General features: G+C 35.4%; 1 protein-coding gene across 1 annotated transcript in view; it reads right to left on the bottom strand.

The window, feature by feature from the left end:
* The window catches only part of ADAM2 (ADAM metallopeptidase domain 2), an 84,079-nt gene extending 56,697 nt beyond the window's left edge, over nt 1–27,382 (bottom strand). Inside the window, exons 1-10 of the mRNA XM_036297241.1 lie at nt 27,160–27,382; nt 26,509–26,588; nt 23,572–23,627; nt 17,685–17,763; nt 13,094–13,170; nt 12,527–12,695; nt 8,576–8,632; nt 2,965–3,036; nt 2,372–2,538; nt 945–1,026 (exon numbers count right to left, since the gene is read on the bottom strand). Of these exons, the coding sequence (XP_036153134.1) occupies nt 945–1,026; nt 2,372–2,538; nt 2,965–3,036; nt 8,576–8,632; nt 12,527–12,695; nt 13,094–13,170; nt 17,685–17,763; nt 23,572–23,627; nt 26,509–26,588; nt 27,160–27,382 (1,062 nt within the window). The remainder of the gene's footprint in view (nt 1–944; nt 1,027–2,371; nt 2,539–2,964; nt 3,037–8,575; nt 8,633–12,526; nt 12,696–13,093; nt 13,171–17,684; nt 17,764–23,571; nt 23,628–26,508; nt 26,589–27,159) is intronic.
* Nucleotides 27,383–27,915: the final 533 nt, after the last annotated feature.

Here is a 27,915-nt window from a genome sequence, read left to right on the forward strand (position 1 = left end):
AGAAATCAGGATTTTAAAAAGATTCCCAGGTGATTCTAATGTACAGCCAAGGTTGAGAACCACTGCTTTAGAGAGAATGAGTTCTGTTCTGACTTTGTTATCAATGAAGGCCCTATTTCACATGTGAGTCTTATATTTCAGTGTTTTGACTGCATAAATCAGCCAAATTCCAGTTTTTGAGACTAGGTAATGGCTTGCCAATAAACATAAGTCACATTTTCCAAACTATCACAGGTAAATTTCAAGGTTGATATTTGTGTCTCCATTTGATTGATTCATCTTTTTATATCTTTACTTAGCTTCCCTTGTTCACTGAAATAAGAGTGCTATGCATTGCATCCCTCAAATTCTAGTAGACATTGTACAAACACACACAAAATAAGAAAGTAAATTCCACATGTCAAAATAATCATGGCATTATGAAAGAGGAGCAAAAATATACTAATTTTAAATATACCAAGATTTTCTACTAAAATAAATAATACCAATTAGGGCATTTGATTCTGTTATCCTTCACCTGGGCCCCATAGAGCATTTTAAGGAAATTTATAATTCTCAAAGTTTTATTTTAACCCAGTTTATAATTATGTTTACTACATAATTAAGAAAAATGATCAAAATCTAATCTTGAAATCAAAAGCAATTACTCATTAAATATTGATCACATGCAAATTTATGAAAATTTTCTAAGCCTAAAATAGACCACTATATTAATTTTCTAAAAAGGATATTTTGAACTCATGAGATGAAATGCCAAAAATTGTATGTGTATGAAGTTCAGTGAGTACTTGCTATAGTTCAAACATTTCTCTCAGCAGCAGGGAAAAAGGTTATTATGTTCATTATGCAAATATTAAATACCTAGAAAAATGAATAAAAAATATTGAACTACATATAATCTAAAGAGCATTTCATTTATATATCTTAGCCAAGATTATACCAACCACAGCAATGCCTCCTCCATATTGTCTATCACACATCTTTCCTTGAAAGGTTGCACCAACATAATCTGATTTTTCTCTGTAACTTTAAAAAAACACACACAACACAATCATATAAATTTGTAAAACTAAACACAATTAATATTGTATTTGCCAACTATAAATATATATTTAAATATTTATATAATATATTCATAGATAGTTCCATGTAACATTAAAGTAACAAAGCATAGGAAGTGACTGTGAATGCTTCTTTTGAAAACAATAAAATAGATTTTAAAACAAATATTATAAAGTCTATTATCAGATGGATTTTTTTAACATGAAGATTCAGTTTTATGTAGTATTAACTAAAAATTAAAATATTCCTAAAAGATCATAATAAGATAATTAAGTAAAATTTTTTAAAATTAAGAAAATAAGGCAATGTAGTTGATAAATAAAAAGATTTACCTTATAGAGTCATGCAAAGTTATGGCATACTTGAGGGGCAGAAAGTAACATAAAAGTTTATGATTTTAAAATATATAGGGGCCCTGGCCAGTTTGGTTCAGTGGATAGAGCGTTGGCCTGCGGACTCAAGGGTCCAAGGTTCGATTCTGGTCAAGGGCATGTAACCTGGTTGTGGGCACATCCCCAGTAGGGGGTGTGCAGGAGGCAGCTGATCAATGTTTCTCTCTCTTCGATGTTTCTGACTATCTATCCCTCTACCCTCCTCTCTGTAAAAAATCATTAAAATATATTAAAAAAAAATAAAATATATAGGGTGTCTCCAAAAATGTATACACACACTTTGAATAATTATAAAGGCAGTGTTTATTAAAATACATTTCATTGTAAAAATTGAGCTAGCAACTATTTCTGTTTGTATACATTTTTGGAAGGGGCCCCTGTATGTATTATTTTATTTAATATAAATATATATATAGATTCTGGACATTAATAAAAAACAATAAGCTTATTAAATAGAGAGTTTTATACTTTTTAAAAGGAAGCATAGTGTGAATATGGTATATTAGAGATGTTTAAATATACAATTGTGCTTCCATTTCCTTGTTATTTATTATTTTATTTTATGGAAATAAAGCATAAAAAGAAGCCCAAGTTACTATATTCTTAGAATTCAGGTACATTTCTTCAGATAAATATTATTAGTATTTTATGTATAGTTAGGGACATTATACAATAAGGTAAGAAGGCAAGAAGGCATATGGTAACAAGTTTGAGGGAGTAAATTTTAAATACAAACAAATAAATACAGTGATATCAATAATTTTATAAAACCCATGTTTTGAAAAATAATATTCAGATGATGCTGTTTATAAGAAAAATGGCACAAGATGTCTTTCTCTAAAGACCTTTGAACTGTCAGAAATTAGGTCAAATATGTTTTCTTTATATAAGATTTAGTAATGCCAAGATATGCTTACACAAGTAAAAATGCCATGTCATGTGGACGCAAAACAAGATAAGACCTTTTCCATTTTAAAAATTTGTGTAATAATTCATTAACATCTCCTGTTACTGGCATTTTATTTTCATCTATCCAAAGCTCCAGTGAAGACAGAATTATTGTAATATTAAATGAAGTAAAAATCTAAAATAAAACACATAAAGAAAATATATTCAAATATCATGGTCTAAATAGATTTGGAAATTAGGTGTGAAAATAAACACTATCCTGAAGACAAATATTAAACAACTGAACTATAAATCTGTTTTGAATCTTATAATATAAAAAATACATACTACTAATGAAATAAGTTGTAATTAATGTTTGAAAAGCCTGTCCTTAAGCAAGCCCTACCTCAAGTGCTATATTTAATTTAATCCTTACAGTAACCTAATTAGGTATCTACAATAATTATTATTTCTATGAAATAGTTAGAAAACGAATTTAAAATGGTTATATACTTTTCCTTATTCACACAAGATATGTATTCAGGCAGTGTCATAACAGAAACTATGGGAATTTTTTAAGTATCACAAGCAAATGCAAAAGTTCTAAAAAGCAAACACTTACAGCATTAGTCAATCCAATTAATTGAAAAATTTTTTGAGTGACAATAGCCGTATCAGAACCCATATGAGTATACTGAAAAAGATAATCGTACATTTTAAATCTAAATATATATTGCTTAATATTTAATTATTGTTGTGTTGTTTAAATTTTAATATAGTGAGTTTGAAACGTTTTAACTAATTATTTGTTTTAAAATATAAATTATTATAGAAATAATATGATATTTATGCAGTGTGAGAAATAGGATATATTAAAAAATTAAAAAAAAAACACCTTACAAACTCCCCAAAATAGGAGAGAGGGACACTTCCAAAGTCATTTTACAAGGCCAGTGTTACCCTGACACCAAAACCAGACAAGAACACTACAAAAAGAGAAGATTACAGGTCAGCATCTCTGATGAACATAGATTCAAAAATCCTTAATAAAACATTGGTGCACTGAGATCAACAGCACATCCCAAGAAACTAAAAACACCAATCAGGAAGGATATATGCACCCCTATGTTCATAGTGGCACAATTCACCATAGCTAAGATTTGGAAGCTGAGTGGATTAAAAAACTGGTACATCTACACAACGGAATATTATGCTACAGTAAAAAGAAGGAATTCTTGCCATTTGCAACAGGATGGATGGAGCTGGAGAGCATTATGCTAAGCGAAATAAGCCAGTCAGAGAAAGATAAATATCACATGATCTCACTCATTTATGAAAAATAATGAACAACATAAATTGATAAACAAAAACAGACCCTGAGACAGAAGCATCTTTCAGACCGTCAAACCTCAGAGGGAAGGTAGGGGAGGGTGGGGGTAAGGGGGAGAGATCAACCAAAGAACGTGTATGCATGCATATAAGCCTAACCAATGGACACAGACACCAGGGGGGTGAGAGCATGAGTGGGGTGTTGGGTGGCAATGGGGAGATAAGGACACATATGTACTATCTTAATCAATAAAATAAAATAAAAAATAAAAATAAAATAAAATAAAAGGATCTTACACCAGGTACAAGTGGGATTTATTACATGGTTGCAAAAATGGTTCAACATTCACAAACCGGTTAATGTGATAGAACACCAAATAAAGGGAAATGTCACATAATTATCTCAATTGATGCATTTTACAAAATTCAACATCTTTTCAAAATAAAAACTCAACAAAATATGTATAAAAGGAACATGCCTCAACATAATAAAAACCATATGTAATAGGCCCACGGCCAAGATCATAATCAATGGTGAAAAGTTGAAAACTTTCCCCATATAATCAGAAACAATACAAGAATACCCAGTCTCACCACCTTTATATAATATAGATTGAAATCTTAGCCAGAGAAAATAGGAAGAAAGTAAATAAAATACATCCAAATGGGAAAGGAAGATGTAAAACTGTCACTATTTGCAGATACCATGTTATAGAAAGCCCCAAACTCATCATAAAAAAAACCTGTTAGAACTAGTGAACAAGGACAGTAATGTTGCAGAATAAAAAACAAATATACAAAACTATATTTTATATACTAATAGAAACTATCAGAAAGGGAAATTAAGAAAATAATCCCATTTACAATTACATCAAAAAGAATAAAATACATAGGAATACATTTAAGCATAGAGGTGAAGGATTTGTACACTGAAAACTATAAGAATTAAAAAACACACAAATGAATACAAATATAGTTAATGCTCAAGAGTTAATATTGTTAAAATGTTTCTACTTCACAGAGCAATCTACAGATTTGATGCAATCCCTATCAGAATTTCAATGTTAATTAAGAGTCATAGAACATTTAGGATTGGGTGAAGGTGATTTGAGAGATTTATAAGTAAAAACTTCAAAGTGTTTGATGTTACTTATATGTAATTTTTTTTAAGAAATTGAAAATCCCAATGTGAAAAAATTGTATACTCACTGACTAGAAAATTAAAAAGAAATATAAAACCAATGGTTAGCAGGTATGAGGAAAATAGCATTTTTAGTTTTAACTTGGAGAGGTAAAAAGTTATAACCTTTTCATAAATCTATAAACAGAATAGAAAGTCTACAAAGGTGTGTCACTTTATTAAACACCGAACTTGCATATCTAATAATCTACTCTGCTTTTCTTGATGTTACTATGGATGAATTTACATGGTTATGTGTCGATTACATATCAATTAGAGGCCCGATGCACAAAATTTGCTGTGCCCAGAAGTAGGGGGGTGGGAGGAGGGAGGCCTCTGCTACCTCTGCCACAGTCTGGCCTGCTGGGGCTTCGTCTGGAAGGAAGGACATCAGGTCTAATTAGCATATTACGCTTTTATTATTATAGATAAATCTGAAGCAAGCAGAAAAAATATAAAATTATAAAAATAACTAAATGGACACTCAAGTTGAAAAATACAATAGCTAAAATAAAAACTTCATAAAAGGGGTGTTCACCAGCAGAAAAAAGAATAATTGAACATGATGGTATATCAACAGAAATTATCCAACAAAAAAAAAAGAAAAAAAAAGTAAACTGAACAGAATCATGGACATTAATTTGACATCATTACGTAAGCCAGAATTTATATAATAGGAGCCTTAGAAGGGCACAGAGATTGAAAAAGGCAAAAAACAAAAGAAAGTGGACTAGCTAGTTTGGCTCAGTGGATAGAGTGTTGGCCTGTGGACTGAAGGGGTCCTGGATTCTATTCTGATCAAGGGCACATACCTCAGTTGGGCTGCAAGCTGCTCCAAGCCTCTGACTGGGTTGGGTGCAGGAGGCAACCAATTGATGTATTTTTCTCACAACAATGTTTCTCTCTGTCTTTCCCTCTCTCTTCCTCTCTCTCTAAAAATCAATGGAAAAATATCCTTGGTGAAGATTAAAAATAATAATAATTTTTAAAACGAGCAAGCAGTAGCTTTAAAAAACAAAACAAAACAAAAACCTTTAGTAAATAATGGCCAAAACCTCCACAAATTTAATGACAATCATTAATCTACACATTATATAGGCTCAATAACCCAAATAAGATGAAATCAGACATTCACACAGACACGTCATAGTTAACTAACTGGACAAAGGTCTTAATAAAATAAATCTTTAAAGTGAGAAGAAAAAATAATGTATCTCACAAAGAAGAAAAATAATGCATAACAAGATTAGGAGATGACTTCTCAACAGAATCAATGGAGAACAGGTAGAGTTACAAATTTTAAGTACCAAAAGAAAACATTCTCAATCAAAAATTCTATATCCAGCAAAATTCTTCTTCAAAAGTAAAGGCAACAGAAAGGCATTCCCAAATTAAAAAAAAAATAATTAATAACAGAGCTGCATTACTAGAAATAAGAAATAATAATTAAAAAATCCCTTGAGGTTGAAAAGAGATGACAGAAGACTATAACACTTATATACACAAAGACAGTCAAGAGCTCTGGTAATGAAAATTGCAAAGGTAAGTATAAAACACTATCTTTTCTTCTCTTAATAAAAAAACTTGCAAAAAACAATAATTTAAATTTTGACATTATTGTGAAGACATCTAGTTTAGACAGAATGGTGTAGACTGTTGTCTCCCAGTTTCTCCTAGCTGAGCAAAGCTATGAAAAATGGTAAACCCTGAAATAATATACAAAAAAAAAAAGATTATAGGAGGTTTCTAAAGAGTGGAAATCAAAGGTACCTGTACAGGTATGCTAGGATCAGAGGAATAACATAGCTGCACCACATCCACTGGCAACAAGTAGCCCAGGTAGGGATAAAGTGAGAACCCCACTAACATTCTGATGACTAGAATCTGTGCCCTATAGCATGGAGTCTTCTCATGACCCAACTTGAAACAACAGGTTGCCTGGACCTAGAAAGAACCATTGCCCCTGCTGGCAGTATCAGTGTAGCTCTGATAATATAAAACAGCTCTACTCCCTGATGTTCAATGTCTCCTACTCCCACATAGAAACACTAGGCAGAATAACCCTAAAAAGGAACCTCCACTCCCACAAACAGCATTGAGAATGTAAACAGGAATCCCACTGGCACTGAGTAGGCTAGGAAAACACTTTGTACTATAAAGGCCCATCATCTACAATCCCCTACGCAGAGGCAGCAGGAGAACAAGGAAGGCTACTATTCCTGCAGGCAACACAGGCAGGTAGCCATGGCATCTACAAAAGCACCAAGTGAACCAAGACTAAAAGAATATCATGAAGGCTCTGAAAACTTTTGCCATTAAATACCACCACGTGACTAGGTCAATACTGATGTGCTAATAAAATTAAAACAAAAAAATTAAGCAGAATCCAGAATCTCATAACATACTAGTCAAAATGTCCAGAAAGCAGTTGAAGATCACTTGTAGCAAAAAGGAGTAAGAACTACTTGTGTCAGGAAGATGACAGATGGTGAGATGCCTGAGGCAAGATATTGTAGGTGAGGATATACAGCAGGCCATGAAAGGCCCTGAGGAGAAGCTTGGGTGTTTATGACTCTTTGGAAAACTGAGATATTCAAAAGCAGTTCTGTATATGATGAAATAAGAAAGCTCATCAAGACATATGCTCAGTTAAGACCTGAGAACGTCCTAAACTTCCACCTCAGCTGACCCCTAACTTGAGAGCAAGCTTAACTAATCATTAAAGGACTGCCCTGGCACAAAACCAATCTGCAAAATCTGAAAGAGGTGTTTGTTTTTTTCAAATGTTGAATTTTCAACCCAAATCACAAGATTCCTCAGTCAGGTGTTATACTAAAAGTATCATAGACGAGGGGCTTAAACAACAAATGAATCTCTCTGTTCTAGAAGCTGTGAGTCTAAGACAGAGGCTCCAGGAGATTTGGTATCTTGTAAAAATCCTCTTCCTGGTTCATAAATGACCATCTTTCCTTCTTGGCAGAAAGGTGAAGGAACTTTCTGGAATCTCTTTTATAAGGGCCAAATCTCCTTGATAAGGGCACCACCTCCATGACTCAAATCACTCTCAAAGGCCCCACCCTCCAAAAATCATTACATTGTATTAGGTTTTGATATGCATTTCAGAGAAACAGATGCATTGTTTATATCAGGAGGGAAAGAAAGAATGAAAAAGAAAGAAAGAAAGAAAGAAAGAAAGAAAGAAAGAAAGAAAGAAAGAAAGAAAGAAAGAAAGAAAGAAAGACCAAAAAGCATGACCCAAAGGAACAAGATAAATTGGGAGAAACAATCCTTGAGGAAATGCAGATGTACCAAAGTCTTTACAACAATTGTCAGAAGTATGCTCAAAGAGCTAAAGAAACACACAGACTAAGGGAAATCTGGAAAATTACATAGAAACAAAATTACATCTAAACAAAAAAATATAGAAATTATAAAAAGAAACCAAATAAACTCTGGAGTTATAAAATGCAATCATTGAGGTGAAAATTCACTAGAAAGATTCAACAACAGATTTGAAGAGGCAGGACAAAGAATCAACAAACTTGAGGAGAGGATAATTGAAATTCTAGAGTTTAAGGACCAGAAAGAAAAAAAAAGAGGGACTTCTGAAATATCATTAAGTAGAAATAATATATAAATTATAGGAGTCCCAGAAAAAGAAGAGAGATTATTTGAAGAAACAAATAATTACTAATTAAATTGACATAAATCAGAATATACTTACCAAATTTTTTTCAACTACAACATGCATTTCTATATAACTAGAGAAATCTGTAGGTGACTGAAAAAAATCGACATGAAAGTTAAAGAATTACTTAAATATATTAGTGTTTATCACTACATCAATTCATTGTTGAAAAATCCAAATTTATATGTATTTAAATATTATATATATATATATATATACATATATATATATATATATATATATATCCAAAGCTAGGTATCAAATAATCATTTTCAGAATATCTCCTTGTCACCTCTTTCACAGTTGATCCACCATTTAATTTACTCAGAAAGTAACTTTCCTTTACTATCAATTCTCTATATTCTCATTGGTTTTGAGCTATCTATATTATTTGCTTTCCTGAAAAAAAAACCAAAAAACCTTCCATTGACTCCCATTATAAAAGGTGTGATTTTTTTATTAGCTTACATGATGCTATTATCCATTACTATGTGGTATGGTTTTATCTATGATGCTGAAAGTGTAAGGAGCATTTCTGTGTTTAGAGGGATGATATTTTAAATCACTGCAGAAAAAGGTGAGCAACAGCTATTCAAAATGAGCAACTCTCACACTGCACCATAGATACCTCAAGATGAGTTTCTGGTTATGATGTCATACACGTAGATCATAGTGGTTAAGTTAGGCAAAAATGTAAAGCCCAATGGGATTTGAATTCTGCCTTATTATTTATATGACTTAGACTTTGCCAAAATATGAGGACAAAGAAATAATTATCTTCATGATTATTGTTACATGAAGATTATTGTTATGTTACCTAGGAGGAATGCACTAGGGAAAACTTGTAAGACAACTTTGTGAACTCTTTAAGATTATAGTGTCAATAATTCAAAATACCTTGTTACTAGAATAGCATAACTACAAACACTGGACAGATCTCTAGAAGCAGAAAAGGAGGATAAAATTACAGAAATTGAGGACACTTTTCTTATATTTATTTTAATGTCTACAGATTTTCCATTTCACATTAAAGTTTAAAACCATCCCATATTAGTAAAACTATTTTCTTTAGCATATTAAGTTGAGCATTGGAGAATAAGAACTATGGGATTTAGTAGAGATCAGAAAAATGATGATAATAGTAATTTAAAGAAAAGGGAAAAGTTGAGAAAGATCGGTAAGACAAAATTAGGGCTGATTGAGCACTCATTTTTGCCTACTATTTCTTGGCCTAACCTTGGAGGTTTCAGGGTTTTGTTTTAAAAAATGCAAATGAAATCCCCTTATGGTCTAACTAGTTTTTTTATAATTTGCATTAAAAATTAAGCACCAAATATTTCATGATAGTTTGCTTATGGGACTCAATCCTCTCATTAAAGTCCTTAAACAAGGAAATAACACCACTTTACTGGAGGATAAACATAAACACAAATTAATTGAGATAAACAATGTATTAATGGATTGAAGGATCCAAACCATTTCTTTGTTTTAACCAACATGTGTTGGTTGTCTAACATTGACTGAAGTAATCCTTGTTCATGTTCTCTTTGAGATTGGGATTGATTATACTTAGTTAATAATATATTCATTCATTTAATGAACAATAAGCCTAAAGGGTGAAGGTACAGTCTATTTTAGCCCAATACATTTAAGACAAAGGTACATAAAAAAATGCCAGGAAATGTGTCTGTTGAAAGGTAAGCAGGTCCAAACAACTCAAAAGCCATTTTATAGAGTAAGAGAATGTGGTTATATAAGGGAAAAAAAATTGCTTAGCTAAGTATTATGTAAAGACTAGAGGCCTGGTACATGAATTCATGCACAGGTGGGGTCCCTTGGCCAGGCCAGTGATCGGCCCTTGCTCAGTCCCTATTGGGGAGATTTGGGCAGGCCATGTGGGGGGAGGGATTGCGGGACGTTGGCTGGCCAGCGGGGGTCGAGGGGGAGAGGGACTGTGGGAGGTTGGCCTGCCAAAGGGAGGTTGGATGTGGGAGCGCACTGACCACAAGGGGGCAGCTTCTGCATTGAGCGTCTGTCCCTTAGTGGTCAGTGCGCATCATAGTGACTGGTCGACTGGTCTTTCGATCCTTTGGTCATAAGGGTCGGCTTAGGCTTTTATATAGAGAGATGGTAATGGGCTGAATCCTTTTTTCCTAAGATTGGGGCAAGACAGAAATATCTCTTCTCACCTATTTATACTGAACATTATACGCAACATTAAACTGGAGGTTCTAACAAGAACAATTAGGCTATTAAAAAAATGAAAGTTATCCTAATTAAAAAGGGAGAACATAAACTATCTTTATTCAAATTGACATGACTTTAAAATAGAAAATCAAAATCCAATTAAAAAACTAATAAACAATTTCAACAAATTTGTAGAATACAAAATCAGTACACAAAATAAATAATTTCTTAACACCAATAATGAGAAATACAAATTTGAAATAAAAATTAAATGTGTAATAGCATTCAAATAATAAATTTTTTAAAATAAATTTAACAAAATAAGTTTACTTAAAGACTGAACGATGCCAAACAATGCAGAAAATATTAAATAAAATCTAAACAAAAAAGCTATTCAATGTTAGTAGATAGAAATAATTAATATTGTTCAATGGCAATATTTCTCAGATGAATCTACAGAATCAATACAATTCCAGGTAGCATTTTGAGGAAATTGAAATACATTTTAAAATTTGGAATTTCATAGTAACAAGAATAGCAAGAACAATAGCTAAAAAGAAGAATGCACACTTACTGATTCCAAAGATTTATTCAAAGTTACAATAGTAAAAAAGTTGTGGTTCTGGCATAAGAATAAGCGTAAAGATCAATGGAATGTAATTGCAATTGTGGAAATAGTCCCTAACATTTATGGTAAACTGATCTTTGAAAAAAGCAAGCCATGAAAATTCAATGGAACAAAAATAGTCTTTTTAACAAATGGTGTTGGGGAAATTAGATATCCATATGAAGAATAATGAATTTAGAATCTTACTCCCTACAAAAATTCAATTGAGTCATATGTCAAAATGTAGCTAAAGATTGAACACTAAAATTTATGAAAGAAATATACAAATAAATTTTGTAGCCCTTGTGAGATGGTTAATTTATTTGTCACTTGACCTTGCTACATGCATGCATATATGCACACATACCTACACACACACACACACACACACACACACACACACACACACACACACTTACCTACACACACACATATGTTGGTTCTGGAAAATTATCAACCTTAAAAAAAAACAGAAAACCTTACCTACTATAGCTGCATATCAGAGAGGGTTGAAAATCAAACTCAGACTCTCATTTCTACGAGTAGATTAGTTACAGCACAAATTGAATTTCCAACATCACATGGTGTCTACTGTTAAAGTGAAGGTATTAATTGGGAAAAAATGAGATCGAGAAAATTTGAATGGGGACATATGGGAAGACTCTGATGAATCTGAGGTTACCGAACTCCTAAATTCTGGAGTCTTCTTTGCCAGTAGAAGCAGCTTTTCTGTCCTTGCATAAGGAAATTAACCCTGCATCTTAAGGAAAATGTGATAGCTGCCCCTAAGGCAGCTGTCTTAGAAGAAGACCCTAGTGATTCTCCTCAGCAAATATCTTCAATATTTATATAAATGTCATTTGTATTTGTTATATCAAAATTTTGACATAATGGATATGGAGAAAGGAGTGTACCTGCAGACAATGAAGGTATAGATCATAGGGTGGAAAAGCAGTGTCGATAACAGTTAAAAATAACAGCTTGTAGTTCTGGAAATTTGAACGATTAGTTTTCAGACTTATAAGTCACAAGGTTTCTGGCACATTTATCTATTATCTATCTATCTATCTATCTATCTATCTATCTATCTATCTATCTATCTATCATATTAACTAATATAAATAATTTGTCAAAAAATATTGTTTTTATTGATGAATAGTAATAGCCATACAGTTACTCAAATAATCACCTACCTGTACACTTTGTATTTTAAAGGGCAAGTCTCTTGGATCAATATCCTCTTCAGCATATAAAGAAGCACCTGTATTCTTATTATTTACTTGGTAAATCACATGTTCAAAACCAACTGAAGGTTCCAAGGGCTCAATTCCATAACTTACATTTTCAAACTGTAGTAAGCCCCTATGAATTTCAAAACACATTTTTTAAAAAGTACATAAAATGCCATTTAGTCAAGTTTTAGTTGAATAGAATGTAGATAATTTTCAGTCTTAGTCTTAAGTGGTAAAGTGGAAAAAAAATTCCTAAGTATCCACAAACTTACTGAGTGGCACTGAATAGTAATGCAATCGGTATTAGCGTAGCTATTGATATTTCATGGTCTCCAAATCTATCAAAAATCTTAATTCAGAATAAAGGTAGAAAGGATTACAAGAATTTTCATATTATGCTTTTCCTAAAACAGTTCTCCACAATAAGGCATGGCTCACGTTAGAACCCCTGAATATAATTTAACTTTTTTTTAAAGTTATTTCTGAAATAATACTCCATTTTCTCATTATAAAATTATATATCCCAACCTGAGTCCAGTACATGTGCTAAGGATCACCATAGAATTTGGATACCCTTCAATATACCCTTGGTAGTAGCAAAAATTCTGAAAAACAAAAGATAAAATACATATATCTCTATTAGAATAACTCATGTTAAAGGTACTATTTTCAAATATTTAAACCAAATGTTAATTTGTGCATATGTGTCAAATGCTTATTGTTTCTAAAATATATTTAAAGGATTATTAGATGAACATTTGGCTCAATTATCCAAATATGTTCCCACAGATTCAAAAAGTTAGTACATTTTCATATTTTTTCCTATTATAAATTAAATATGACATTCTTGGTCATTAGGAACAAGGTAATAATCTTTGAAAACTTATTTTTTCATATTCTATTGACTTAATTTTGCAAAACCAAATAAAATGAATCCAAGAGAAAAATTATTTGAGTGTAAAAGCAGAGTAGCTTGCATCGGGTCAACTCCCTCACCAATTACAAATATAAATTCTGGAAAAATAATTTTAAAATCCAGCTGCAAAGGCTGGCAGAAAAAAAGTGAGAGAAGGGAATCAACATTAGAAAGAAAAACATGGTATTTAGTTTGCATTTATATCACCTGAGGGCACCCCCCAAGGCAAGGCCACACAAGGTAGCTAAAGTTCCAACAAAGAACCCAATCTTACTGACCATGGTTTCAAGTTCCTAGAAGTTGAGGTGCATATCCAGGAAAGGAAGGAGGCACAGAGTGAGGCCCCAAAATGTATGTTATTGATTCAGGTGTAAGTTCTTCATTTACATTTGAACTGAGAATATGTGAAAGAGATCTCAAGTCGATTAGCAGAAACTAAGGCCAGAAAAGCCAGAACTGAGAAGACATTTCGGCTATTTCTGAACACAGGAGGGTAGTTTTGAAAGTGGCACCAGGAAAGCTCATTGTCTGGTGGAATAAGAAAGCTCTTTAGACACAAGAATCACAAACTCAAGAATGTATCATTGGATATGGCCAGTATAATCCTATACAATAAAAGCCTAATATGCAAATTGACCAAATTGTGGATGGACCAGCAGAATGATCAGTCACTATGATGTGCCTGCAGGCCCCAGGCCAGCCAAGGTGGGTGCCAGTGGGGGGCTCCCCAGCCACCCCACCAGTCGCCCTGCAGATTGGCCCTGATGGCTGGCCAGGCCTAGGGACCTTACCTGTGCATGTGTTTCATGCACTGGGCCTCTAGTTTTAAAATATTAGATGTGCCCAGTTGGCATAGTTTGGTGGTTGAGAATCAACCTATGAACCAGGAGGTCATGGTTCGATTTCAGGTCCAGGCATATGACCAGGTTGGGGCATGCAGGAGGCAGCCGATCAATGGTTCTCTCTAATCATTGATGTTTCTGTCTCTCCACCTCCCTTCCTCTCTGAAATCAAATTAGAAGAAGTAAATAAAATATTAGATGTGTGAATGTGGCTCCTAGTCAAGAGAAAACTCAGAAAAAGAGCTAACCCTAAAATAACCCATGATTTTGGAATTAGTAAGAAAAAAAGAAAGAAAAAAGAAAAAAAGCAGCCCTAGAGGCAGCAGAAGATAGTAGCTGCTATCTTCTGCTACTTAATAGTCACATGGTCCAGACCTCTGGCAGGCAAAAGATAACATTAAAGTTATGAGTTGGGTTTTTAGAGGCATAAGCTCCCCATCTTCAAACTAGCTAATTCAATATTAAACTCCTTTTTTTTTTTTTTTTCCTAAACTGCAAATTCCTGCTCAGTATGCCTTTGGGCCAGTGCACACAGGCTGTCAGACTCAAGAGAAAACATTAGGAATCCAGTAATAACGGTATCAGCGAGAACACAAGTGACGGTGGCTGATTCCCTTGCTATGGCAAGTTCTGAATAAATAGTTTTTGCTTTTTCTCATTTTTTTGTTTTTTGTTCATTTCCACAAGATATAAACAACTCAACACATCAAAATAAACTGATGGAAACCAAAAATAAAGAGAAAATTTGAAATAAATCAAAGAAAAATAGCACATAACATTCCCAGAAATAATAATGCAAACAATAATATATTTCACTATATATATTTTTTATATAGATATGGATGATATAGATATAGATATAGAGATAGAGATAGAGATAGAGATAGAGGTAGAAGTAGAGGTAGAGATAGAGATAGAGAAATAGAGATATAGAGATATAGATATATAGATATATAGATATATAGATATATAGATATATAGATATATAGATATATAGATATATAGACATATAGACATATAGATATATAGATATATAGATATATAGATATATAGATATATAGATATATAGATATATAGATATGTAGATATATAGATATATAGATATAGATGTAGATGTGTAGATTTAAATGTATAGATCAGGGGTCCTCAAACTTTTTAAACAGGGGGCCAGTTCACTGTCCCTCTGACCGTTGGAGGGCCGGACTATAGTTTAAAAAAAAAACTATGAACAAATTCCTATGCACACTACACATATCTTATTTTGAAGTAAAAAAACAAAACGTAGTTTGAGGACCCCTGGTATAGATATAGGTATATATAGGTAGAGAGCCAGATTAAAATGCTTAAATAGAATGAAAGCTCTGGTTCCTAAAATTATGCATTAAGATAAATTATTATCTAAAAATGAAGATGTGGAGAATTGACTTCTAGTATGACAACATGAAGAGCTCCACAAATCTGCTCCCTAGCAAACTAAATGAAAATTATAAATAAACAACCATATAAATCATCTGGAAATGGTCAAAAGGACAAACTGTCCTAAGAGAAAATGAATACATAGCTCTTCAATGAAACTTATGAAAATTCAGGAAGAAAAATGGAAGCCTGTGTTAATTGGAGCCAAAGCAGATCCCCTTTCCCCACCTCCAAGCTCAGGGAGCTGTAGCAGGCTGTTGTGAGGATAACATGTCATCCTCTTTTACTGTTAACTGTTTATTTGTTTGTTTTCTTTTTTAGTAAGTAGAAAGAGCACACTCTAAAACAATAATAAAGTGTATAGCAAGTAAGTACATAAACCAGTAATATAGTCGTTTATGATCATTATCAATTATTATATACTGTGCATCATTGTATGTTCTATACTTTTATATGACTAAGTTTTTTACACAGTAGGTTTGTTTATATCAGCATCACCATAAACACACGAGTAATGCATTGTCCTACAACATTATGATGGCTATGCTGTCACTAGGTGTTAGGGATTTCTCAGCTCCATTATAAGCTTATGGGACCCCCAGTGTATAGGTAATCCATTTTTGACAGAAACATCGTTACATGGCACATGGCTATACTGGTTACATTTGAGGCCAATATTCAACAACTTACTACATTCAGGACATTGATAAAGCATTCTTTGCTTTGCCTTTTTAATTATACATTTATCTTTCATAGTTACCTCTTGGGAGGTAGGAAGTAGAGTTAGATATTAGGTATAGCAAAAGTACGTAAAATTCAGGCATGGAATATTGTGGTTGTATATCTCTTTGTCTCTCTGATACCCTTTTCTCTCTTAAACACACACACACACACACACACACACATACATGCCACAAGCATGCGCATGCACACACACACACACGTGTGTGTGTATATATTTGACTATGTATTATTATATATCTGTATAGATTCTTCCATATATAACTCACATATATTTGCCTAGTCTGTTCAGTGAAATTTAAAGCAATCATTCACCCTCTCTATTATTTTTTTTTGTTAAAATCTTCATCTCTATCAAAATGCTTTAATTTCAGGGTATTAGTAGGTTCTCCACACAGAAACCAGTAATGCAAATGGGAAAAAAAAAAAAAAAAACACACAATAGGAATTGGGAGGACAGGGTAGAGGTAAAAAGAAAAATGGCATTTCAGGCATGGGTAATTCATGCAATTCTATGAACACTTCTCTATTATTCTTTCAATAAACTATTGACATGCCCGGCCAGCATGGCTCAGTGGTTGAGCATTGAAATGGTCAGGGTACATACCTGGGTTGCAGACTGAATCCCCAGTGTGGGGCATGCAGGAGGCAGCAGATCAATGATTCTCTCTCATCATTGATGTTTCTATCTCTCTCTTCTTCTCCCTTCCTCTCTGAAATCAATAAAAATATATTTAAAGAACTACAGACTTTATAAAATGAAGCTCCAAGTGTTCCAAATATATGAAAATTTAATGTATTCTTAAATGTGCTTTCAATTCCATATGTATTCACTAGGTCCCTGAAAATACTTCAGAAAAGTATTTAAATTCTCCTTTTCTTCCCTGATTAACTTTCCTAACATAAGTCATGCTTTTTCATTTGAAATGTGTTACAACATAGTCAACCCGTTGTCCACATAAGCACATACAGTATATGTACATCATCATTAAATAATAACTTAAAAACATCAGAATCATTTTTGGTTTGGATAATCATCTGTTTAATAAGGCTTAGTTAATACATACATAAAAAAAGAAATGGTTAAATTCATGCCAAAACAAACATAACTTCAACTCTTTGTACTCCAGCAACAAGTGGACCCTAAGTAAGGTGATCACAGAAACTCACCTAATAAAGGTAAAATAGACACTAAAATTCATACCTGAATCTGTTGTTCAAAGGGCTTCATATATCCTGTGCCATTATAACCATAAACTCTAAAACTAGGAGGCAAGAAAGCTCTGCAAAATAGAGAGAGTGTTTAGTGAAAAATTTGTTCCCTAAGCTTTTATTTTTAAAATATATTTATTTTGTTACTAGAGGCTCGGTGCACAAATTCATGCATGGGTGGGGTCTCTAGGCCTGGCTGGTGATCAGGGCCAATCAGGGCCAGGCCAAACAGGGCTGGCCATCTGGGCCTGCAGGCTGTGGGGAGGGACAAAGGGAGGGAATGCGGGAGGTTGGTCGCTGGCCCCAAAGAGGAGCCAAACCTCGGCAACCCCTGGGAAAGGGGCTGCATCCACCACCACCCACCCCCAGCTGCCTGTCCCAGCTTGAGGCCCAAAGGCCCTGGCAGGGTCGGGAGAGGAGGCGACAGTTGCTGGGCTGAGTGCAGAAGGAAAAGACGCTGGATGCTGACACTGCTGTTGGCACCCCACCACCGTGCAGTTCCCTGCCTACCCCTCCTCCTTCCCTCACTGCCGTGCCACTATGGTGGCCAGGCAGTGGTTTGATCGGGGCCTAGCAGCGGGGGGGGGGGGGGGGGAGGGATGGGGGAGGGACTGTGGGAGGTTGGCCAGCTGGAGGGAGGGACCGAGGGTGGTTGGCTGGCCACAAGAGGTTGACTGTGGGAATGCACTGACCACCAGGAGGCAGCTCCTGGGTTGAGCGTCTGCCCCCTGGTGGTCAGTGTGCATCATAGCGACTGGTCTATCGGTCATTCCGGTCATTCCAGTTGTTCTGGTCATTCCCTTAGGCTTTTTATTTTATTTTATCTATCTATCTATCTATCTATCTATCTATCTATCTATCTATCTATCTATCTATCATCTATCTATCTATCATCTATCTATTATAAACTAGAGACTCAGTGCACAAAATTCATGCATGGGGGTGGGAGGGGTGTCCCTCAGCCTGTCCTGCACCCTCTCCAATCTGGGTTCCCTCAAACATCCCTCTCACAATCCAGGACTGCTGGCTCCTAGCCGGTTGCCTGCCTGCCTGCCTGATTGCCCCTAACCACTTCTGCCTGCCAGCCTGATCGCCCCCTAACCACTCTCCTGCTGACCTGATTGAGGTCTAACTGCTACCCTGGCGACCTGATCTCCCCCAACTGCCCTCCCCTGCAGGCCTGGTCATCCCCAACTGCCTTCCCCTGCCAGCCCTGGTCACCCCTAACTGCCCTTCCCTGCAGGCCTGATCACCCACAACTGCCCTACCCTGCCAGTCATGTTGTGGAGGACATCTTGTGATGATGTCACACAAGGGCGTGGCACCACCTACGCTTTTATTATATAGGATAGGTAGGTTAATGAGAGAGGGAGAGAGAGAGAGAGAGAGAGAGAGAGAGAGAGAGAGAGAGAGATTCTCTGATTTTGATTTCATTTTACTCAAAGATCCTATTTGCCAGTCCTACTCTCACACACTTTACACTTTACTGTCAAACTGTCCTTCTAGCATTTTTGTTTTTGTTTTTAATACAACAGGCAAGCTTTTGCCTCAGGGTATTTATACAAGTATTCCCTGGGATGTTCTTCAGCATGGTTCATTGCCTTATTTACTTCAAGTCTTTCCTTATATATCTTCTCAGTGAGGCTGTATTAATACGTTTATTTAAAAAAAAATCCAAGTTTCCCAATTATCAAGCATTAGATTTCCAAAAGATATTTTTAATTTTTTCTATAGTTTTGCTTAAACATTTTAAGACTCTTCTTAATCTGCTTATTTATTATGTCATTATTAGAATCATCTACTAACCATATGAACTCAGAGATTCATATCCATTTTGTTTACTAATGCATCTCAAGCACTTAGAAGAATATCTGGAAAGTAGCAAATGGTCAATAAAAACTGAACTAATATGACATCAATTTAACAGATTAGATGGACATCCCATATTAAAATATATTACTTATAAATGATAAGAATATGTCTAAAAGCCTCTATAAAGAGAAAGATAGGTGTAGGTATCCCATTTTCATTTTCCCACACGCGTATAACATAAAGATTGTGACTGCCATGGCAGTCTGGATTCATTAAAGAACAGGTCCCAGAACCCAGCCACTGACAAGCAAAGCAAACATTTCTGTCTTCTTGTATACCAAAAGAAACTGACCCATGGTGAGGTGAGACTCCAGGGAAAATAACAATTCTGAATTGAAAACTGTAAAGAAATTTAGCAGGTGATATGCAGGCACTGTTTTGTGGCAGAAAAAGAAAGAATACATATATCCACGTTAGTCCCAAGGAGGAAGCCACTATTTGGAAGCCTGGAAACAAGCAAGACTTTGGGAGTCATGCAGGTATGGGATAAAAATAGTATACATTGAAATGCATCAAAACAGAATCCTTCCCTATAAAATCATCACAGAGAGGCCAAGGAGCTAAGTAAACTTAAAATTTTAAAATTGACAATACAGTATTACTGAATATACTCTATGTAATTCAAGCATGATAAAAGAAAGAAAAAATCACACCTAAATATTTTTAAAGGACTAATTAAAACTAAAATGAAACTTTCAAAGTGTCAAGAGAAAATAAAAAAGATGTTACCTTCAAAGAAACAGCAATAAGATTGACAACTACTTGTCAATAGAAATGAAGAAAGCCAGAAGACAATGAAATGATAATTTTAAAGAATTAAGGTCATTTTTTATACATTTTATTGATTTATTACAGAGAGGAAGGGAGAGAGATAGAGAGTTAGAAACATCGATGAGAGAGAGACATCTATCAGCTGCCTCCTGCAAGATGTGCCCGCAACAAGGTAGATGCCCTTGACCGGAATCGAACCTGGGACCTTTCAGTCCGAAGGCCGACGCTCCATCCACTGAGCCAAACCGGTTACAGCATGGGTCATTTTTTAAAAGACACCCTAAAATTTGTCCCAGCAAAAGTTTTTTAAAAATAAGGTTAAGTAAAGATTTAACAATGACTGCAAATAAATATATATAATTAAAAAGAAGCAGACCTGTAATAGGAATACATAGAATTTCTGAGACATGGAAATGAACTGCAGATAGAACCAGAAATGCAAGAAAAAAGAAAAAAAAAGCACCAGAATGAGTACATTTATGATTAAACTAGAGGCCCGGTGCATGCATGGGGGAGGGGTGTTCCTCAGCCCAGCCTGAGCCCTCTTCAAATCTGGGACCCCTTGGGGTATGTCCAACTGCCAGTTTAGGCCTGCCTGTGGGATTGGGCCTAAACCGACAGTCGGACATCCCTCTCACAATCCAGGACTGCTGGCTCCTAACCACTTGCCTGTCAGTTTGCCTGATTGCACCTGACCGCTTCTGCCTGCCATACTGATCCCCCCCTAACCGCTCCCCCGCTGGACTGATCGCCCCAATTGCCCTCCCTTGCTAGTCATCTTGTGGCAGTCACCGAGGCTTTATTAGGGTTTAAAATAATACTGACTTTATTAAAAATAATAGTAATCTTTCATTGGGGTTTACAAGTAAGCAGGATTATGATACATAAAAAAAATGATAGGCAGAAAAGTTAACTGGAATAAAAAAGTTAAATGATCGCTGTAACTGGCTTGGCTCAGTGGATAGAGTGTCAGCCTGCAAACCGTAGGGCCCCGGGTTCGATTCCAGTCAAGGGCACATACCTTGGTAGCAGACTCTTCCCCAGCCCCAGCCCTGGTCAGGGCTCATGTAGGAGGCAACCACAGTCGATATATGTTTTTCTCACATTAATGTTTCTATCTTTCTCTCTCTTCCACTCTCCCTAAAAATCAATGGAAAAATATCCTTGGATGAGGATTAACAAACAAAAAAAAGTTAAATGATTTAAGAATATAGGGTAATTGGTAAACGTGTATATTAGGCACAATAACTCAAGCATTAATATCTTAATCTAGAGAAACTACTAAAAGAAGAGTAAAAGGATGTATAACAAAATATTTAAGAGAGGTGAAATGGTATAATATAAAATAATAGATTCATGAATTACTACATCATCATTAGTTATATTACTATATATTCTATACCTTTGTTTAATATAAGAGTTTAAGAAACCAACTACTATTACTGCAATATTTTAATATGCATTTTTATTGATTTCAGAGAGGAAGGGAAAGGAAGGGAGAGAGAGAAACATCAATGATGAGAGAGAATCATTATTCAGCTACCTCCTGCACAACCCCTACTGGGGATAGAGCCCACTACCTGGGCATGTGCCCTAGACCGGAATTGAACCCAGGACCCTTCAGTCCACAGGCTGATGCTCTATCCACTGAGCCAAGCTGACTAGGGCTGTTACTGCATTTTAATTCAGGTCTTCTTATATTTCTAAGCAATTATACTTTACGTATTTCAAAATATATTAAACATTCAATAAATATTGTTCCTGTGATACTGATAGTTATTCACAGGCTGCTTTAGGTCTGACCACTGGCTTACTCTCATGTGCATTCCAAAATAGTGGCTGACTGTAAGATTCTATCTGGATTGTCCCAATGTATCTCTTGCAAAAATGCAGCATTTTTTTTTTTCTTTAGGAAGAAGTAATTTTGAGTCTTCCTTCAAACAGATATCATCCATTTTACATAAAACAACATTTTGCAAGCTTTATAATGTATGAAAGGATTGCAATTATGAATTCTAGATATGGTACAGATTTCTCTCTCTCTCTCTCTCTCTCCTCTCTCTCTCTCTCTCTCTCTCTCTCTCTCTTTGATTTGGTAATATCACTTGCAGACTTCCGTCTCATTATTTTGGGAGAATATTCTTATCATTTTAAAAAGGACCATTACAATTTTGATGTTTCTTTATTACTTAGTTGTGCTTGTTTTCCCCAAATTTATTGGCTTGCATGGAATTGAGTTTGGCTAATTACAATTATATTCTAAATCCATAAGACATTCTGACATTGTATGTAAACTCTAAAAAAAATTATCACTATTCTTTTCACCTGAAAATCCTAAATATTCTTTCAAATAAAACTGAATGTAAAGAAACTAAAGAGCAAGTCATTAAGTTTTGATAAACATAGAAAATTATCGAAACTCATCCCCTGTGAAACAACATGAATAACCAAAAGAAATCTGGTTCTACAGGAAGGAGAAAGGTGGAAGCTTACACTGTGGATTTGGGTTCTTTAGTGTATAAATTCAAGATTTACTATAAACTTTAAAGATTTTTAAAGGATAAAATAAAAAAAACAATGAAAAGCCAGTAACTTGAAACATTTACAAATGCAAAATAATGACATTCTGGATAATTATAAATGACTAGACGCCTGATGCATGAAATTCGTGCAAGAGTAGGTTTTCCTATGCTAAGTGAAATAAGCCAGTCAATGAAGGAAAAATACCACATGATCTCACTCATTCATGGATAATAAAGACCATTATAAACTTATGAACAATAATAGATACAGAGGCAAAGCTGCCTCAAACAGATTGTCAAACTGCAGCGGGAAGGCCGGGGAGGGTTGGGGGGCAGGAGGGAGGGGGGTAAGAGATCAACCGAAGGACTTGTATGCATCCATATAAGTATAACCAATGGACATAAGACACTGGGGATAGGGGAGGCCAGGGGATTGTCAAGGGCGGGGGAAAAAAGGAGACATATGTAATACTCTTTGTAATACTTTAAGCAATAAAACAATAATAATAATAAAAAAGAGTAGGTTTTCCTTCCCCCAGCTGCCAGCACCAGCTTCTCTCTGGCAGTCGGGACCCAGGCTTCCCTCACAGCCCCGGCTTTGTCTGGAAGGTCATCTGGAAGGATGTCTGGTCTAATTAGCATATTATGCTTTTATTATTATAGATGATTATTAATAGGACACAAACAAGTGGTAAAATAATGTAGATCACCTACTTTTGCATCAGGTTCACAGTGTATGTTTTCCCATCAATTACAATGTTGTAAGACACCTAGCAGGAGAGTATATTAAAACAAAAAAACAAAAAAACAAAGCAAAGTGAGAAGAATAGTAAAAAGGAAAACAATCATTTTATATTGACAATAATTGCACTCTAAAACACACTACTACAATAAAAAGAAAATATAATTTAATATTGATGTATTTCAATTTCTGCATACTGAAATACATTGTTTTAACCATTTTCTTCTATTAATATCTGAAAATTAATGTGTCCTAATTTATGAAGGATGTTTCACTTGAGTAAATGATTCTATAATGCAAATTTATTTAAAGTCATACAATTAAAGCTTTAATTTCACTGTATTCTCATCCCCATTGTTGACTTTGAGAGTCTACCAGTGTACTACTTATTTCAACGTAGATGATCTTTGATGTCTGGCTGCCTTTAAGACACTTTCTTGGCTTTGGTATTCTGATTTCACTGTCAAGGTGTTACTTGATTTTTATATACTCTGTGGTGTGATACTTGATCTAGGGATTCATTTTAAAATCATTTCACAGTTGCCGAAACCGGTTTGGCTCAGTGGATGGAGCGTCGGCCTGTGGACTGAGAGGTCCCAGGTTCGATTCCGGTCAAGGGCATGTGCCTGGGTTGCGGGCATATCCCCAGTGGGAGATGTGCAGGAGGCAGCTGATCGATGATTCTCTCTCATCGATGTTTCTGACTCTCTGTCTCTCTCCCTTCCTCTCTGTAAAAAATCAATAAAATATATTAAAAAAATAAATAAATAAAATCATTTCACAGTTAATATATGTTTTCATACAATCTCTTCAGGTTTTTTTTTTTTCCCAGGAATTCCAATTATTCTACACTTGACCCTCTAATTCTATTCTTTTTTTCCCTCTTAAGCCATTTTTATGTTGAATCTAGTTGAGTCTCCTCAGCTGTCTACTGTTGATTCTTGATTTATTTATTTTTTTTTTACTTTCATATTATTTAACATCTACAAGTTCCATTCAGTTATTTTTAAAAATAAACTAGCCTTTTTAAGTGGAATATTTTCTCCTATGATTTTTTAAAAATATATTTTTATTGATTTCAGAAAGGAAGGGAAAGAGAGAGAGAGAGAGAGAGAGAGAGAGAGAGAGAGAGAGAGAAACCTCATGGATGAAAGAGAATCATTGATTGGCTGCCCTCCTGTGTGCTCCACATTGGGGATCCAGCCTGCAACCTGGGCATGTGACCTGACCAAGAATTGAAACATGACCTACTGGTTCATAGGTAAACACTCAACCACTGAGCCATGCCAGCAGGGCTGATCTTTATTTATTAATTACTAGAGGCCCGGTGCACAAAATTCATGCGGGGGTGGGGGGGGGGTAGGGCCCCTCAGCCTGCACACCCTAGCAATGCAGGACCTCTGGCTCATAACCACTCTCCTTCCTGCCTGCCTGGTCTCCCCTAACCACTCTGCCTGCCTGCCTAATCACCTCCAACTGTTCTCCTGCCTGCCTGATGCCCCTAACCACTTGCCTGCCTGCCTGGTTGCCCCTAACTGCTCGGCTGCCTACCTGATTGGCCTTAACCACCTCTACCTGCCTGCCTGATCACCACTAATGGTTGCCTTCCTCCCTGATCGCCCCTAACCGCCTCTGCCTAGGCCCCTGTACCTGGGACCCATGCTTCCCTCCCTCTGGCCAGCCGCAGGCACCTGGGCCCCAGCTTTGTCATGAAGGACATTTGGCATGACATCCAGAAGACTTCCAGTCTATCCAGTCTAATTAGCATAGTACCCTTTTATTAATATAGATAATACTTATAAACATACTCTGTTTCATATTATTTGTAGCATTTGTTGGATCAATAAGCCTTATTGGTTCAAAAAATACTACAAATCCCTTACTATGTATTCAGCACTGTTCTAAACATGGGATAGAGACATTAACAAAATAGTTAAATTTTGTTCCTCATGAATTTGACAGTTGCAGAAAAGTGATTTTTTTTCTGCCAATCTAATTTTATTTATATTTAATCTAGTAATGATTGATTTAAGATATCGCCCTCTTAATACATCTGTGTATATTTTCTAATATAACCAATTACATATATATTTTTGTATAAAAATAAAACTTTTAAAATACTGCTAAATGTCTTCACCTCCTTTTCTATGAAAGATAAATTTAATGTCTAATTTAATTAAATTTAAAATTCTCATAAATATAAGTTTTTTAAAATGGTATATTGAATATTTTAAGCTTGTATTATCTCCATTAGGGTGACAAGTGGGTAGTTGCTAAGAAATATTTGCATTCAACTTACCAGAACATTTATGACTCAACTAGAAAGAAAATTAAGATTGGGTATATATACAAAAACACTTCTCACTTCTTTAGAAATGATTCCAGAAATTAGTAAAAGAGATACAAATCTAATTATTTCAAAGAAAAAAGACATTGGACCAAGAACTACTAAGATGGCATAAAATAACAGCCTTAATGATGAACATATTTGCAATAAAAAATTTTTAAAATCATCACATAACCCTTCATTAAATCAAAATATCATCATCCCATGCAAGGAATCCTTAGGCTTACTTAACAACAACAATTTCCTCCAAATTTAGCCTGGTGAGAGAGTGAGGAAAGAACCTCTGGATGGATCAGGTCAATGACTGTTCAAACACTCAAGGAGGAAACAAATTTAGAAGATGGGCCTTGGGGCTTTGATAATAAGCATCACTGCAAAATATGTCTATGAAACATTATTAACCTTGGCTCATTTTCAAAAGGTATTTTTTTTTGTCAAGAAAAATTGGGTATACATATAAAATTTAGCAAGTGTGCATGGATAATATATGCCAGATTTACTTCTTAGGAATGAAATAATTGCATTGTTTTTAGATTCTGAAGAAAGACTAGTGCTTGCTTACATTTGTTTCAACTCCATCTCTTGATGTTGACCGTTTTTTCTCCGGAATTATAATTTGCACAGGTAGTAGTAGTTCAGAATCTGTAAGATGCAAAATGTTTTGTTAGAGCAACACGCATCGCCCCATATCTCCTCCTCTAAAGTCATCATAGTCTGTACACCGCCGCTTATTTTTGCTATCTTGTTCAATACCCTCAATCTACAGTCTTTCTGGAATTACAAGACTTTGTAAAGTGGAAGAGGTTTATTGTGTTAGGAGTTGTGGGCGGTTCACAGTAATTCTGAGGCAATAGGAGCAAGCATCTCAGTCCATATAAGCTTGGGTCCTTTTGACCTTCCAATGACAATGTCCAGGGGTAAAAAAATGCAGAGCAGTTTATAAAACACTAATCGTGAGGCATCCACTCAAGCCATGCATGGCATCTCCCCGCTCCCCCCCGCCCCCCAGCATGGTCCCAAGATGAGTGGGAAAGCCCCCTGGCGAACAATGTGGCTGTTGTCTGGGGAAGGTGGCAATGCGGGAGTGGACCGGTGCTCACAGAGTTGCAGCCCCCACAACAAAGCATTTTCCCAGAGATAGCCAACCTCTCAGAGGAAAGCTGACATGCCTGGCAAGTCAAAGAGGGGAGGGCTCAGGGGGTAGCGCACGTACCACTACTGTCTGTCTGGAGCCCGATGAGCCCAAAGAGCAGACACAGAAACCTCAGCATGGCTCGTTGTCCGGTATCCCGACCCCAATAATGGCAGTTGCCTTGGCAAAAGGCAGTTGGAAGCGCGAGGAGAGCCCTGCGGAGCAAAGATGGGTGGGAAGCGAACCGCTGTGAGCTGTGGGCGGTCTTGGCCCTGAATCTATGCAGTAGGAGGCTTTGCCTCATTTTGACGCCTCTTTGGGGCAAAAAAACAAACAGAAAACCCAGCAGAACACTTCCAGATGGTAGAAACAGCTAATGAACAGGAAGAGTCATATACACTTCTTAAGTGAACTGAAGTTACACATACATGTATTATTTTCCACAAATCACAGGCGCACCGCTCCACTAATATTCAGGTGAATAAATAGGTGTAATTAGCACCTACTTAGATTAAGTAATAAAATGTAGAGCCACCAATGCCCCCAAATTGCCCTCTGACAATCATTACTTCTAACAGAATAGATTCGTTTTGTCTGTTTTGGAATTCCTTAAGAAATGGAAGAAATCTCCATGTACTCTTTAATGTTTGAGTTCTTTCATTATAATGATTATAATTTCCAAACATGCTGTAAATACCAATAGTTTTTTTTCTTTGTTTGTTTGTTTTGTTGGTGCTATTACACATTGAATGAATAGAAAACCGTCTGTTTTTCCATTTAATTGTTAAAATATGGTTCACTTATAGTTATGGCTATGAAAAAACCATAGTTGGTTAT

Source organism: Myotis myotis, unplaced genomic scaffold (assembly GCF_014108235.1).
Source record: "Myotis myotis isolate mMyoMyo1 unplaced genomic scaffold, mMyoMyo1.p scaffold_m19_p_3, whole genome shotgun sequence".
Taxonomy (NCBI): domain Eukaryota; kingdom Metazoa; phylum Chordata; class Mammalia; order Chiroptera; family Vespertilionidae; genus Myotis; species Myotis myotis.